The sequence below is a fragment of the Trematomus bernacchii genome, unplaced genomic scaffold (assembly GCF_902827165.1).
Source record: "Trematomus bernacchii unplaced genomic scaffold, fTreBer1.1, whole genome shotgun sequence".
Taxonomy (NCBI): domain Eukaryota; kingdom Metazoa; phylum Chordata; class Actinopteri; order Perciformes; family Nototheniidae; genus Trematomus; species Trematomus bernacchii.
Window position 1 is genome coordinate 905,716 of NW_022987668.1, and position 15,568 is coordinate 921,283.

Sequence of the window (15,568 nt, forward strand, 5' to 3'; positions counted from 1 at the left end):
GAAAGAGAGCTAATGTTCCAGAGGCGAGAGAAGCTGCAGGCCATGGACATTTTACGTGTGTGTGTGTGATTGTGGTGGTGTGGTGTGCGTGTGTGTGTGGAGGAGTATCAAAGTGGCTTTAAAAGTCATCGATGAGAGCTTTGACAGAGAAACTTAGACATCAGATGTGTGGAGGCCTGTAGGGATGCAAGTGCAGGAAAAGGGAGCCTGAACGCACCAAAACGCATCTTGAATGTAGCCTACATAAAGTCTATCCATGTTTTTACGCACAGATGACGAACCAAAGGTTAAAATCAGACTCATGGGGACAGGGAGTGTGTGGTCAAATGTATGAATGAGGTGATAACAGGAAAGTAAAGAGAGAGAAAATGTGACGTTTTTTGGTGTTAATTGATTTCTGTTTGTGCTGCCTGGCTGCTCCCCGGAGGTCAAACACTTTTTACGCACCTTTTTTATTCCCACATCTGAAGTCCGAGCAGTCAGAGGGCCTGAGAGAACAGCAGCCCCCCCCTTTCCCCCTTCCCCCACACACACACACACACACACACACACACACACACACACACACACACACACACACCACACACACACACACACACACACACACACACACACACACACACACACACACACACACACACACACACACACACACACACACACACACACACACACACACACACACACACACACACACACACAGGCTCCGTTAAATTATGCAAAAAGGCCATTCAACAAATATGGCCCTCACAACAAAAGACTCGGGTTATTCTGACATTTCCCCTACACACATTTCTTGTTTTTTTTTCTCTCGATGTGAGTAAGACCCCGAGATAAACCCCTGAACAAGTATCAAGTTATCACCAACCTTTTGTAATAAGAGTATTTTGTCTAATCCCAAATTGCAGTTGAATTTTCTTAATGCTGAGCTGGTAAAGCCTCGGATTAGGCGGCGAGGAAGAGGAGGGGGAAAAGTTGTGTCCCTTCAGCCGGCAGCAGGATTGGAAGAAACGGGGATCTGCGGGGATGGTGTGTGTCGGTGCTTATTATTAAAACCGTGATGCATAAAAACACAGAGGAGCTCCGGCGCCGCGCGGAGACCCGGATCCCTCAGGTGAGGACCTCTTTTTAGAAAGGCGGCTGGGAAAGGAAGTATAAGCAAAAGGCCGAGCTGAGCACCTGTGAGGTGAAGCCAGGAGACTTCAAAGCTCAGGAGAAAATAATCCATTCAGCTGGAGGATCCTCGGCACAGAGAGAGGATCCGCGCGCTTTTACGCAGCGTCTAAATGCTGAAAAATGGGAAACTGACTGCAAGTGTTTCTACAGATTCTGCTTCAACAGGAACAGTAAAGGCACCAGGGAGATGCTGCGGAGGTAAGACGGATATGCTATTCTTTTTATTCCAGAGAATCCTTGTCAAATGTTAAAATATTGGATTTGTTACCTGAAATGTTTTGTTTTTATTTTGTAATAAATGCACTTTTCATTAAACATGGATTTAAGTGAATTTAATACTGATATTAAGAGGAATACATCTCAAAACTTAAGTCAAATTCAAGAGTTTAAGTGAAGTTTTACGCATGAAGAATTACAAAATTAAATTGCTTTAAAAACAATATAATTTAAATTATTTACGATCGATGTAAAAATAAGGTATAATACATTTTAAATGGTTCCTGCACACACACTCTTACTCTCACACACACTGCACCGTGTAAAACCTCCTTCACCGTGTTGGCTCTTTGCTTTTATTCTGCAGATTACAGACCCCTGTGATAAACGCGTTTATAATACAAAGTAAAACAAAGCGCCTCGGGGGACGTGCGGTGCGTAAAGTGCGCGTACAGTCGGTCCCAAGCAGAGAAGAAACGAATCAGCAAATTAATTTTGGAGGCATTAGAAAGGCCGGGGAGGACGTCCGCTGTCACAACCTATTTCCCTGCTTTCATCCGAGATGTGAGGCTGCCTGCAGGGACCCAGCAGACCTTTTACTGCAGGGACATTTCACATTTTATTTTATTTTGACACCATTTACAATGAAAATGCACGGCAAAAATGTACATTTCATGTGGTAAAATATGATTTTTTTCACATCTAAATGTTAATATTGCTAATTCTTCAGTTTCTATCCCCCCTCTCCATCCTGGATGACCGAGCCTCTCCAGCTCTGCCCCCCGTCTGCAGCGCGCTGAAATCGGCCCGGAGAGAAAGAGCGAGAGGGGGGGGGAGGGGGAATAAAAAAAACATCTGCTCGGTACAAAGTGATTCCTCTAATCTTCCTCGGAGGAACCTGCTCAGCACCGACCTCAAACAAAAACCCAAACGCCAATTTTAATTTATAAACACGCACAGGTCGCAGGGGAATTGAACAGAGCAGAATAATAAGCACGCAGCTCGCGAGGAGGCAGTGAGGGCCACTTCAGTGCGTGCATTTCAATACGTTTTTGGGAAGAAAGAGGACAAATTAGGAGTATAGTCTGGATTATGTGGAGGTAAAAAGGAAAAGTGAGTTTTAGAAGTGTGTGAGCAATTTTACAATAAGAAAACAGTCTTTAAATCCCCCCAAAAGTGTTACAAATATTAACAAAACAATTATCAAACGGTGTCCAAATGCTTGTAACTTTAAAAAACCTGCAGGAATAAATGCACCACACACGTCTGTGGAGTATGAAATCATAAGGACTTTATTATTGAAGACTTGGGTTATGACACTGGAATAAATAAACAGATAACAGTTGGACACGTGCACCAGATGGAGCTCTAAGTGATGCACGTGGAGCATATCTCTCTTCTTCAGAATACAATAAATACAAACCAAAAAAAAGTTGTTGAGCAAAATGCACATGAAACGTGATGGTATCCACTTACAAGCAGCTCACAATGACAAAACGGCAATAAATAATATATATATTTTTTTGTTTATGACTGCATGAATCCAGACGAAACATGTCGGATGCGATTGGTCGGAGCAGTGATGAAAAATATACAACATGATATTTTTTTTCCATTTTTTTTTTTAAAACATGATCTCTCTTTTGGTAAACTGCTTTCAAGCCAAGACAATTAAAAAAAAAAGCAATAGGAAAGTTAATGCATGATTTCTGAAGATATTTTACAAGTAAAAACTCTAAAATGAAATGATAAAAAGATACAGTCAAGTAGCTTGAAAAAGACTGATATTTTTTTTTTCCTTTTTAAAAGTCCAACACGATGAAAACAAAAGATAATTCCCCACGTCAAACCCCGTTGTGCTGTACCTCAAACTGCTCCACATTCGAGGCTGTGCTGCTGCGTCACCACATGCAAATACACAGGGCTCCTCTCACATATATTACAAACAAGTACCTCTCGGTAAAGAAAAGGAGAATTAAAATGAAAAACATGGTGTGTATATATAAGTGGGAGTCAGTATAAAGTTGGTGCAAAGGCATCGCAGTCGCTCTCTGCGGATAACAAAACAACAACCACGTCCAATAACTGATAGAAATATCTAGGAAAGTCACTATCCAATAATATTATTATTCATAATTATAATCATGATACATTTCTTTTATCGGCTACATTTATTGGTTGTGTTTCTTTCTGAAAGGACAATCATTGAAGCACACACTTCTCCTCTTTCTTGGCCATCTTTCCTTTGTTCTGCTCCAGCGTTCTCTCCAGGTGCTCGTCCTCCTCCTCGGCCCTGCGGAGGGCAAAGGTCAAAAGGTCAGATGTGGCGTAGGGGAATCGGGGAGGAGGAGCAGGTGGATGGCACACACACACAAATATAGACACACACACACACACTGGACCCCGCCCATACAGGTGTGCTATACTTCCGCACCGTGTTTTCACTTCGTCAATGCTCTCCAGGACACTCGCCAAAGAAAGTATTTCTATTCATATTTTAGACTGTTCTGTGTGCAGTGCTGAGGATTGTGGGTAACTTACTGTTTCTCCTGGGCGTCCAGGTCCCGCACCAGCGCGTCCCGTTTGTTGACCAGGATGACCAGCTCGTCCAGCAGCAGCTGCTCTCGCCTCTTCTGAGCCTCCGTCTTCTGCCAGTCTGCAACAACACCAGAGAACACTCCTTCAAACATGGATAACGTGAGGTTTGGGACTGATCCGGACAGTTTGAGATGAAGGTGAAACATCTACACAGCTTCACTTGTTTCAGCTCTTCATCAAAACTCTGAAGGACTACACTCAGAACGTCCATCTTCCTATTGGACTGTGTGGAGATGACCAGCTCCATGTACACACACTCCATCAGGTTGTGTGTGTGTGTGTGCACAGTTACGATGTGTTGACCCGAGCAAACACACTTGAAGGATATTGTCATGTTAATCTGCCGCATGGTGAACACACAGATATATGAAGAGTCCCTCAGGAACATGCTGCTTGTATTAAGTCTTTAGAATAATTCAATCCAGTAATATCGTTTGAAACAGTTTTGGGTCTATTTTTTGACTTATCTAGTGAAATGATCTCTGATAAAGATTGAGTGAAATTCAGTTTCTGGTTTTGCTTCATTTCAGATTCTAAATTGTTTCTTTGAGTCTTCAGAAATCTTCCAGAGAAACATGTAAATAAATACCCCCAGTCTGTTCCTCTGAATAAACAAACAAACAGGTGAGGCCCCTGGCTCGGTTCTCCAGGGTTTGTGCAGGAAGGGGCCCCACAGGGTGCAGGTGGGACCCCGATCCAAATCCCTCAGCCTCTCCCTGGAGGGGGGGGGGGAGGCCCACAGGAGAGCTCTCTCTCCCCCGGGGCTCAAATATCCGCCTGGCGCCCTTGGCTCCACATTCACCGAGGCAGCACCCCCTCCTCACCCCTACCACTGATCAGAGCTTAAAGAATGATACGAGCACAACGAGCGGTTTGTTGACCTCCTTTTTGTACGATTTAAACAACAACATGGCCACTTTTACACAAATGAAAGGAAACAAAATGACGTCTAGCATCATTTTAAATCCATCTGAGTCACGTTCAGATTCAGAAACATCTCCGTGGGCTGAAGGAAAGCTCCTCCTCAGCGTGAGAACGTCTCCCCTCAAACATCCCCTCTCTCCTTTTATGCTAAAAAAAAGAAAAAGAAATCCTCTCCATCCCAGAGAGAAATCAAACGGCTGAAACGTGCGAGGCTTCACCGCTCTATCAATATTTAACCAGCTATTGATTCCAGAATAAAGGAGAGTTGTAAAATGTCACTCCCAAAATAAGTGTGGCTTTATTAAAAATAAATATCCCCCCCCTCTCATTGAGTCAAATTGCGGCAGTCAGACTGTGCGTGTGTGTGTGTGAGTGTGAGTGTGAGTGTGAGTGTGAGTGTGAGTGTGAGTGTGAGTGTGAGTGTGTGTGGTGTGTGTGTTGTGAGTGTGATGGTGAGTGTGTTGAGTGTGAGTGTGGTGTGTGTGTGTGTGTGGTGTGTGAGTGTGTGTGAGTGTGTGTGTGTGTGAGTGTGAGTGTGAGTGTGTGAGTGTGAGTGTGTGTGAGTGTGTGTGTGTGAGTGTGAGTGTGAGTGTGAGTGTGTGTGTGTGTGTGTGTGTGTGTGTGTGAGTGTGTGTGAGTGTGTAGTGTGTGTGTGTGAGTCACGCTGGGCGCAGTGTGTTTGTCCTGAAAGGTCTGCTCTCTCTTCATTGGCCGCTCGTCTCTTTGAAGTCGACCACAGAGCGAAATGAACACAGTCCCAATATTTGTCTCTCTGCACTCCTTTCTCTCTCTCTTTCCCTCCTTTGGTCTTTTTCTCTTCTTCTCAAGAAAGCAAATTGACTCTCTCACTCTTTGTGGGGGAGTCGACAAATACTCCATAATAACTGCCAAATATGTACAGCCCGGATCTGAAGAGTGTTTCCTTTTCTTTGAAGTCACTTTGAAATGAAATCAAATTGTGTCAGAAAGAGAAGCAAACGAGTCATCAGGAATGTGTGTGTATCCATATCCGCCATAACTGCACACACTTTCCCACAATCCTCTCTTTCTGCTAGCCCGGCCCACAGGAGGAGGGTTAATACAAAAAAAAAACATCCCACAAAAACAGAGAGAGGTATGTAAAAAAAAAAAAAAAAGTATTTCCTCTTAATCCGGCCTTCCTTCTCCTTCAGAGCACATCTCAGCCAGAAAGCCAAAGTCCTGGTCGAAGGGTGTGTGTGTGTGTGTGTGTGTGTGTGTGTGGGGAGGGGGTTATAGGGGGGCAAGCACTCTGCTGTCAATCACATGTCTCAGAGTCCCGCCCCCCTCATTAGGAAGGTAAACAATAAGGAGAGCCGATGAGAGACGTGGCCAGGCAACACAGAGCAGGGCATGCTGGGTAACCAGACACCCAGGAACAAACAAAACACCCTGCAGCCACTCAGAGACCCCCCCCCCCCCACCTAAGCCCCGCCTCCCCCATCAGAGAGAGAGAGAGAGAGAGAGAGAGAGACAGAGAGATATAGAGAGAGAGTGTGTGTGTGTGTGTGTAGCTCACATGGTGGGTGTGTATTCAGATAACCCTCGCCAACGGTAACCATGTGAGTCTGCACAAGGCTCACAAGAATGCGCTGGTTCAAATCCCCATGAACCCCCCCCCCCCCCCGCTCTGCCACGCTAAATTTATTCAAGAGAGCAGAAACTGGTCCAAAGACGGCTTCTCTCCCAGCGAGGAGAGAGCGTCTCACATCCGCCTCTCGCAGAACCACGATGTGACGGCGAGGGATTTGATCCACGGATTGATATGTGGAGAGAAATCGATCTGAAGTGTCTTTGGACGTTTACAAACGTATTCCCTTTCATTCCTTCGTCTCTCTACCTCGTGTTTTTTGGGGTAAAAGGCCTCCAAAAGCTGGTTTTGGCCAAAGTCCAAGTGGAGTCAAGAGACAAAAAGTGTCACCAGAGGAGAGAGGAGAGACGAGAGAGGAGAGAGGAGAGAGGAGAGAGGAGAGAGGAGAGAGGAGAGACGAGAGAGGAGAGAGGAGGAGGGAAAGGGAGGTAAATACAAACTATTTCAGCAGCAAGCAGGAGATGTTGTTCTCTGTTACGTCACAAACACGCTCAAAACATACGATTTAATTATTGATTAAATGCGATGTAACCAAGAACCAACCAAATGATTACTTAACTCGCAATAAGACTTTGTATTGTGTACAAAGTCCAAGAATGAGTTCATCCCACTAACAAGTTTGTCTGTTTTTTGTATTCCTCTGTGGCATAGAGCTCCATTGTTGAGAAACAATGATCAATAAGTCTCTCTGCTGAGTGAGATGTTTCATTGCTGTAAACACTGAATACACACTGTTAGGGCTTGGTGTAAACACAGGGTATATGCAGGAATCCTGAAGTCAAATGTAAGACCTTTTAAGACCTTTTTTAAGACCCTTTCCATACATTTTAAGACCTCATCGCCACTTGGAGTTTTAACCGGTTACATTGTTACACACTTTACCTCACATTGACTATATACAGTATTGATTGTCCTTCCTCCTTATCTTCCAACCATTTGGACGCAGACTTGCATTTCCCCATAACGATGTTGTTTAACAACCGGCGTAAACGGACCTTCGCGCGCTATCAAGCAGTGAGCGTGCGATGTCCTGTTCAGATGACGTCAAATCCAACGGGATGCCATAAATAAACTACACAGAATCACACTACACACCTACGCAATGATTACATTCAGGCAGACTGTAGAATACAACCTCTTTGGACAATTTATATACTTATTGAAAACAAGCTACAAAATGTAATACCTTGGGAAATGCCCTTTAATACTTTTTAATAGCCTTCATTTTCACTAAATTGATTGATCAACTTTTAATACTTTTTAAGACCCCGCGGTCACCCTGGAACACTCACTAGTGCACCAAATGTCTTTAATTCTACAACTGAAAACAGTCCATAACAAATGACCGGCACTGCTCAGCTGTAAATACATGTCACCTGATTCCAAACCTGTGTGTCTTCAGTGATAGACAATGAGTTCTGGAGAGGCACTGACAAAGTTAGAAAGCCTTGAGAGACACACTGATGCTTTGTTAGGTACTTAATACCTCATAAGCTATATAATACCTCCAGCTTTGTTGTTTGACTTCAGGACACTAAAGGTAACAGTCAACAACTTAAAGTCATGGTTACCCAACTTCTATTCTCCAAAACAGAATCATTTCAAAACGTTATGAGACAGTAAAGCTCTTAAAAACTGACACAAACAACTTGAGGACACACTGAACGAGCAGGAGAACTACGTGTAACCTCTTCAGACACACGCAGATCCATACGATGCAGAAACTGAAGCATGAATCTAAAACAATAAGCATCTGTCCCAGCTACAATAACCAGCATCAAATTCCACGTTAGCTTCACCACAGTAAGGGAAATACTTATTCTTTATGACCATTTAAAAACGTTATCTCCAGTTTTCGTATCACCTGAGTGAACCAGCACAAACAAGCTCAGTGAACTAAATTAAAAACTAGATGTTATTTTCCTAAATTTCCCCCAGAAAGTGCAGTCCGACTTGCTTCTTGTTATCGCCAGTTCCAGTCAACTAGCAGCGCTGAAAGAGTTGGCAACATCATCAAAAGTCGCCCATGTGATAGGATTGCACCGTGCACCTAATCAATCTGCAGCGCGCCCGATGTGTTACAAAGCCCAAATAGATTTACAAATGGGAAGTGTGTGTGTGTGTGTGTTTGTGTGTGTCGGGTGTGTGTCGGGGGTGTGGAGAGGGATAAGCTCCTGCATAGGATTACATATTGATTTTAAACATATAAAAAAGCTTATCATATCAAACCGTAACAGGAAAAACTCTGGGACCCGGCTATGCATAAATCCCTTTTAGATGGCGAGAGGGCGTCCACTTTAAAACATGCACACATTCTCACACACACACACACACACACACACTCACAAACACATATGCATAGAGGCCCCACGAAAGGGAGCCAAGACACAGTGTTGTGTGTGTGTGTGTATGTGTGTGCGTGTATGTGTGTGTGTGTGTGTGTGTGTGTGTGTGTGTGTGTGTGTGTGTGTGTGTGTGTGTGTGTAGACATAGGTGTGAATCGGTAAGAGGGCATAGTGGATCAATTTTGTGTCGGGAGATGAGAGTGTGGCTACAGATGGCATTTCCTACCTGGCATCTCACCAAGGGGAGGAGGGGGGGGGGGATATCACAGAACACACTCATAAACAACAACAACAACAACAACTCCACCGTCTGCAACTGCTGCACATTTAAACAAACTGTGAAAACTTTTGTTGCCATCTAGTAATAACAAAATGTTATACAGCAATAAATGTAAGATGATACCTTTCCCTCTCGGAGACGTCTACAGGTGTTTGAGATGTGTTTTATCACAACACCAAAAACGACTGTTAAGATCTTCTAAGTAAAAATATCTAAGGAAACTTTTGAAGAATTTGTTCTTGAGCTTCAGAGTTGATTTCCCTCTCCTCCTGACTCCTCTTTCCACCTCAAAGCACTTGCTCTTTCTTCCTCTCCTCCTCTCATGTCTGAGTGTCATGCCGCTCCAGTCAGCAATACAGAGAGAAACGTCACGAGTCTAACTTTTTATTTTTCTCAGTTACGATGTCTCAAAACGGAGACTGGGCAGAGAAAGCAAACTAAGATAAAACATAACCGGATGTCTTCTTACTTAAATAGGAATATCGACACTAATGTACACACTTGTATAAGTGCTACATAGGTCTGTGGATGATCTTGACTATGTAAGTGCCATCTTGTTGTTGTATATTCAGAGAAGGCAGACATCTCTACCAAATCAATCTTGATTCATAAAAAGCATAACATGTAAGAGGAATAATATGTATTCTTGATTTGGGGTGGAACTGTCCCTTTAAGATTTCATTTTTGATTTAATGATCCACATCTGCTGCAGCTGATAACCTCAACTTTTGTCTACCAATCGTCACAGAGAGATACTGTTAGCATTGTTAGCAGTTAGCTGTAGCTCACATTGACCCGGAGCTGTGTGTGATGCAGTCTGAGGTCCAACATGTAACTATGTGGGGCGACTGAGAGGAGGAGATAGAGGGAGAGTGGTGTGTGTGTGTCAATGCAGGTATATACTTTTCTCAGCAGGTGTGTGTGTGTGTGTGTGTGTGTGTGTGTCAGGTCTATCTCAGTGATGTGTGTTTTTTCCTCCTCTGCTCTGACTCACAGTCCATCTCTCTCTCTCTGTGTCATCGACTGGCCAACCAAATCAGCAATTACTCGCACACCCGACCATCGCTCAATGGACCTGCCCAAGCACCAAATAAGAGCTGGGGAGATGGGCGGCGAACACACACACACACACACACGGTCACACATATAAAAAAAACAGACACATAGGTGGACACAGGAACACACCTGTGAGATGTCAACAGACCAACAGATCCTCTCTATCCATCACACACACACACACCTCTCCCCAGCAGCTCAGAACTATCTGTGGCCGCTACAGAAAGGAAGAGCCTGTGAATGTTAAGTGCTTCCCTTAGGGAGGAAAATAAGGCCGGCTGATAAGTTAGTCAGCTGCAAATCCAACAAGTCCACATGAAGGCAGAGAGGAGCGCCGTGACACGACACACACCACCTCACACACTATCTCCGCTCACACACACACACACACACACACACACACACACACACACACACACACACACACACACACACACACACACACACACACACACACACACACACACACACACACACACACACACACACACACACACACACACACACACACACACACACACACACACACACACACACACACACACACACACACACACACACACACACGTTATGTGCACCAGGAAATATTGAGACGCACTAAAAGAGTTTGTCATATATTCATTGTAAATGTGATGCATTATTCTTTTTTAATGCTAAATATATATTTTGAAATACTTTCTTTTTATAATCGTTATATTTTTTGACCTTCTCTTACAACTTATTGATGTTTGCATCACCATACACCAAAGCAAATTCCTATATGTGTAAAGGTACCTGGCAATAAACTTGGTTCTGATTCTGAAGACAAAACTGCGTTGCACACACACTTCAGATCAGTAAAATAAAAAACAAACAAGACACACACCCACACCCCCACACCCACACACACACACACACCCACACACACAGTGACAGAACACCCATTGCTTGAGACACCTATGGCTTATGAACCAGAGAAACTATAAACATCCCATTTGACTGGAGCACGCTGTAGCTCATAAATAAGTAAATGTGTTTGTGTGGAAACAGAAGAAATCCAGCGTGGCTCCATCTGTATAACCCCCCCCCCTCCCCCTCCCCCCCTCCCCTCCTGCCTGGACCACCTCCTGTCTTGCTAATTACAATTGATTTATTATGGACCACGCAGCTTATCAGGTGCCCGGTGAAATTACAATGGGTGTCCGAAGGCTGTGAGGAGAAAGGGGGGGGGGGGAGGGGTTGGCGGTGGTCAATGTCGAATGGCAAAATCAATTAGCATTGATTGGCAAAAGGTTCATTTTGCCAAAGAGCACGCAGTCGAAGGGGATTAAACTTCCCTGGCCCCACGACAACTTTGATACGACACAATGGCTGCTTCTCTGGCTGCGCTATAGTTAACAAGCTTTCAATAATATAACCGCATCTGTTGTTTTTTTAACCTCACACGCAAACACTCTCTCTCTCTCTCTCTCCATGTGGCTGTGGCTGGATTTCAAATCAGGCATCGGCTAGTCGGGGTCTAGCTTGGAAACAGATAGCATTGATCAAGTATCAGGGAGTGAAATCCCTGGAAAGCTCGCATCTTAATCCTCATCAAGGAGCCGGCGCAGAATTCAAATCATCCTGCTGTAGGCTCTCAGTGAAGGCTTCATGGAAAACAAAGCACACCAGTGGAGAAACATGGATCGCCAGGAAATGAAAAATCAACTGTCTGTCTTCAGTTGTTTGTTAGCGAAAACAACCTGATCAGAAGCTGTGAAAAGGGACTCCTTGACAGTTTGATGGCCAGTCGTTTAATCTAAATCAGTAATAATACATTATTTATTAAGGTGGAAGTGTTGAGTTGTACAAATGAATGTAATGACACACATGTAGGAGCTTAAAATATACAGCAGGTAAAATGTTGTCGGTAAAACAGAGAGGTGACGATTCTCTCCTGCCTGACACCTCCAGACCAGAATATGTGTGAGTGTGTGTGTGTGTGTGTGTGTGTATCGTACCCTCGATGGCCAGCATGGCTCTCAGCTCTCTGTTCAGCAGTTCGAAGCGCCTCTCCAGATCGTGCTCTTTCTCCCTGTGGCAAGTTAGAAAGAGAGAGACGGTGTGAGAGTGGTGGGAAAAAAAACTAAGTTCATCAATATGTTAATGACTAAATCATTAAGCGCTTAAAGAAACCTGCAATAAACATCGATTCAGCTACTCTCCTGAACCTTCTCCGGCTTCGCATTAATCTACTGCACATAACTGATACACACACTCACACAGCCCTGGGTGAGTGTGTGTGAGGAAAGGAAAGGTAATGTAAAGAGAAACAGGGAAGAAAGGGGGTGGAAATGCATTAAAAAACAATGGAATAAATGTGTTTCTAGACATGCCATGCGTGTGTGTGGTCTATATGTGTGAGAGTATATGTGGTGTGTGTGTGTGTGTGTGTGTGTGCAGCACAAATTAAATTCTTTCCTCTTTCAGCCATATTAAAAAATGAGCTTATTCGGCCCCTAATAGAATTTGTCCTTCACAGGCGCCTTTTCTCTTCCTCTCCTCCACACAGGGAACAGAAAGGGCTAATAATCAGCCCTTCTGTCAATTGGCCACTTTAAAAGCCTTTCCCACGATATAATGTGATTATGAATACTTCAATCTCTCCTCCACCCGCACACTTTGAAATCCCGACTGCTGCAAATGAAGGAAAAAGGCAGCGTGTGTGTGTGTGTGTGTGTGTGTGTGTGTGTGTGTGTGTGTCCACCTGTCGCAGCTGACCACATACAAAGAGACTAGCGATGGAGTGATGATCGCCACATTTCTATTGATTTCATATCACATGTAAATCAATGAGTGGATAGACAGAGGGGGCGAATGGAGTGGAGAGAACAGCTTCAACGAGTTTCATGTAATGCTTGAATGGAAGTGCGATATTTCCAGGTTCTTAATGCTTCTTGAAAAGATATATATATAAAAAAATAATAATAAGGTCTAGTTCAGGGGTGTCCAAACTACGGCCCGCGGATCATTTTGAATCGGCCCTCTGCAAATTCAAAAAGTATAATGGAATATGGCACACAAATGAAACTTGTGCTTGTCTTATATTGTACTACTTAAATATAAATGTAAACATATATTACACAGTAGTATTCATGTGTTATTAATAAGACCACTTTTCAAATAAATTCAGTAAATTAAAGTTGTTAACATGTTCTAACCTTTATATATACAGTCTATGGTTCTAACATATCTAAGTTGATAAGAAAAAAGCCCAATGACTTATTTACATAAAAAGCTTGAGATACACCCTTCATATTTCCTCTTATTATAATCAATCTGAGGCTTCTGTCTTAACCCTTAGATGCATAAGTGGGTCTTTTTGGTGTTTTTCTTGAAGTATCTTTGTAATTACATTTTTTTATCATTTCATATTCCAGCTATTCCTCAAAAAACATGTTTTGGATATCATGCCATTCAAATTTTACATTTTAATTTTAAGAAATTGTAGTTTTTGTATTTCTACCCCAAGCTTCCATAAGTGGGTGAAAAATGACCCGCATGCATTTTCTATGGGATCCTCTGGGAACCTTTGATTCTTATCACCTGTTGCTGTCAGGAATACATTCACTGTAGACCACACAGACTACATCACACGTGACACCTCTCAGGAAGATTGTTTTACACAGCATGATCTGATACCTGTCAGTATAATAATAATAATAATAATAATAATACATTATATTTTTATAGGGTAAATCGCTTTACAATATAAGGGAAGATTAGGGTGGGGGGTATAGGACTATCAAACTTGATCAACCGGCATGGATTGATGGGGGGTGGGCTATGAGTAGACAAGAGGAGAAGAGATGAGTTTTGAAAAGGGACTGGAATACTGTGAGGGTCTCAGAATAGCGGAGATCTTTGCATCAATATGTTCAAAACTGTTTTTTTCAAAATGTAAAAAAAATGTCTAAAATTATAAATAGTGAAAAATTTAATATAAAATATTTCTAGTGTGAACCAAAATATAATACTAAATATTATACAAGTGATTTTTCTTAACCAAAATGACACAAATGGCATAAAAACACATATTATTCTAATACGGGTCCTTTTTGACCCACTTATGGAAGAGTGTAGGGTCCAGTCACTCGGGCATCTAAGGGTTAAGGGAGCGAGCTGCCAACACTCACGAGCATCATGTACCTACATTTGATTGATTTTGCTAACTTATAACTGAACTTATGAGGCGGTATACCTCTAGTGAGCGGCCCAGCCCTTCGTATATATTTTTCTGTATGTGGCCCTCGGTGAAAAAAAGTTTGGACGCCCCTGGTCTAGTTGAAAACAAAGCATTGTGGGTATATGTGTGTGAGTGTCAGAGATACGCACAGCAGAGAGAGCTGGTTCTGGCGTCGGATCAGGGCGTTCTTCTTGTTGACCAACATGAACCACTCCTGCATCATGGCCTCCTCCTCCTCTTGTTTGTTGCCTGTAAACAAACACAGAAAAACAAGCAGGGTTACCAAACAGAAGTACATGTCTATAAGCTGTTCATATTTATTCCTCCTTGCACCCTGTTGAAGCCATAAAGCCAGGTGCTAAAAGATCAAGCTAAAATAGAGTACAACAACATCAGTTACAGAGAGGGAGTCTGAAAGTAGAGCTGCAGCGAGTCGTCGATGAACGGTCAAATAAACGTTTTGATAATCAACTAATCATTAAGAGAATTTCATGCACAAATTGTAGAAAAAGGCTGGATTTAGATTCTTAAATGTGGAGAGTTCCTGCTTTTTATCATATTAAAGTGAATATTTTCGATTTGCGACAGACAAAACAAGACGTTAAAAGACATCCACTGAAATGTGTGAAACTGGGATGGACATTTTTCATTCATTTCTGACATTTCCCAGCAGATCAGTCTATTAGTGGCAGTCCTATCTGATGGATGGACGGTCATTTCCTGTTATTATATGTCACTTTAAGACACAACATTAATGCGAACCCATACAGGAAAGAGATGATGCAGATAAACGACTCACTGCAGAGTCACTATGTCCACCAGTTATTTATGTGTGTGTGTGTAAATACACTTCTCGCTTATGTTCCTTGTGTAAACATTCACATATACTTCACACCACGTCTTCACAACGTCAATACGGCTTCAACCGGGCGGGATTAACTCAGCGATTACCGTCGAGCGCCTTTACAGAGTGGAGCCTCTCACTGTAGGGCAATACATATCCCAGCAATCACTCAGCGGGCCTCAGAAAACACGTCTCTGCAACTCTCCGACTCTTAGTGTAATACCTGTTCCACACGCAGCTCAGGTGCATGGCTAATGTAAGCCTAGCCCACGCCTGGGGCTAAAGCTCTGTGCTGTAACTCACTCACAGCGTACAA

The 15,568-nt window shown here is 43.0% G+C and overlaps 1 protein-coding gene across 1 annotated transcript in view; it reads right to left on the bottom strand.

Moving 5' to 3' along the window:
* Nucleotides 1-2,661: 2,661 nt before the first annotated feature.
* Nucleotides 2,662-15,568, bottom strand: part of ehbp1 (EH domain binding protein 1) — a 155,468-nt gene continuing 142,561 nt past the window's right edge. Inside the window, exons 22-25 of the mRNA XM_034135961.1 lie at nt 14,558-14,657; nt 12,184-12,257; nt 3,934-4,048; nt 2,662-3,685 (exon numbers count right to left, since the gene is read on the bottom strand). Of these exons, the coding sequence (XP_033991852.1) occupies nt 3,595-3,685; nt 3,934-4,048; nt 12,184-12,257; nt 14,558-14,657 (380 nt within the window). The 3' untranslated portion in view covers nt 2,662-3,594. The remainder of the gene's footprint in view (nt 3,686-3,933; nt 4,049-12,183; nt 12,258-14,557; nt 14,658-15,568) is intronic.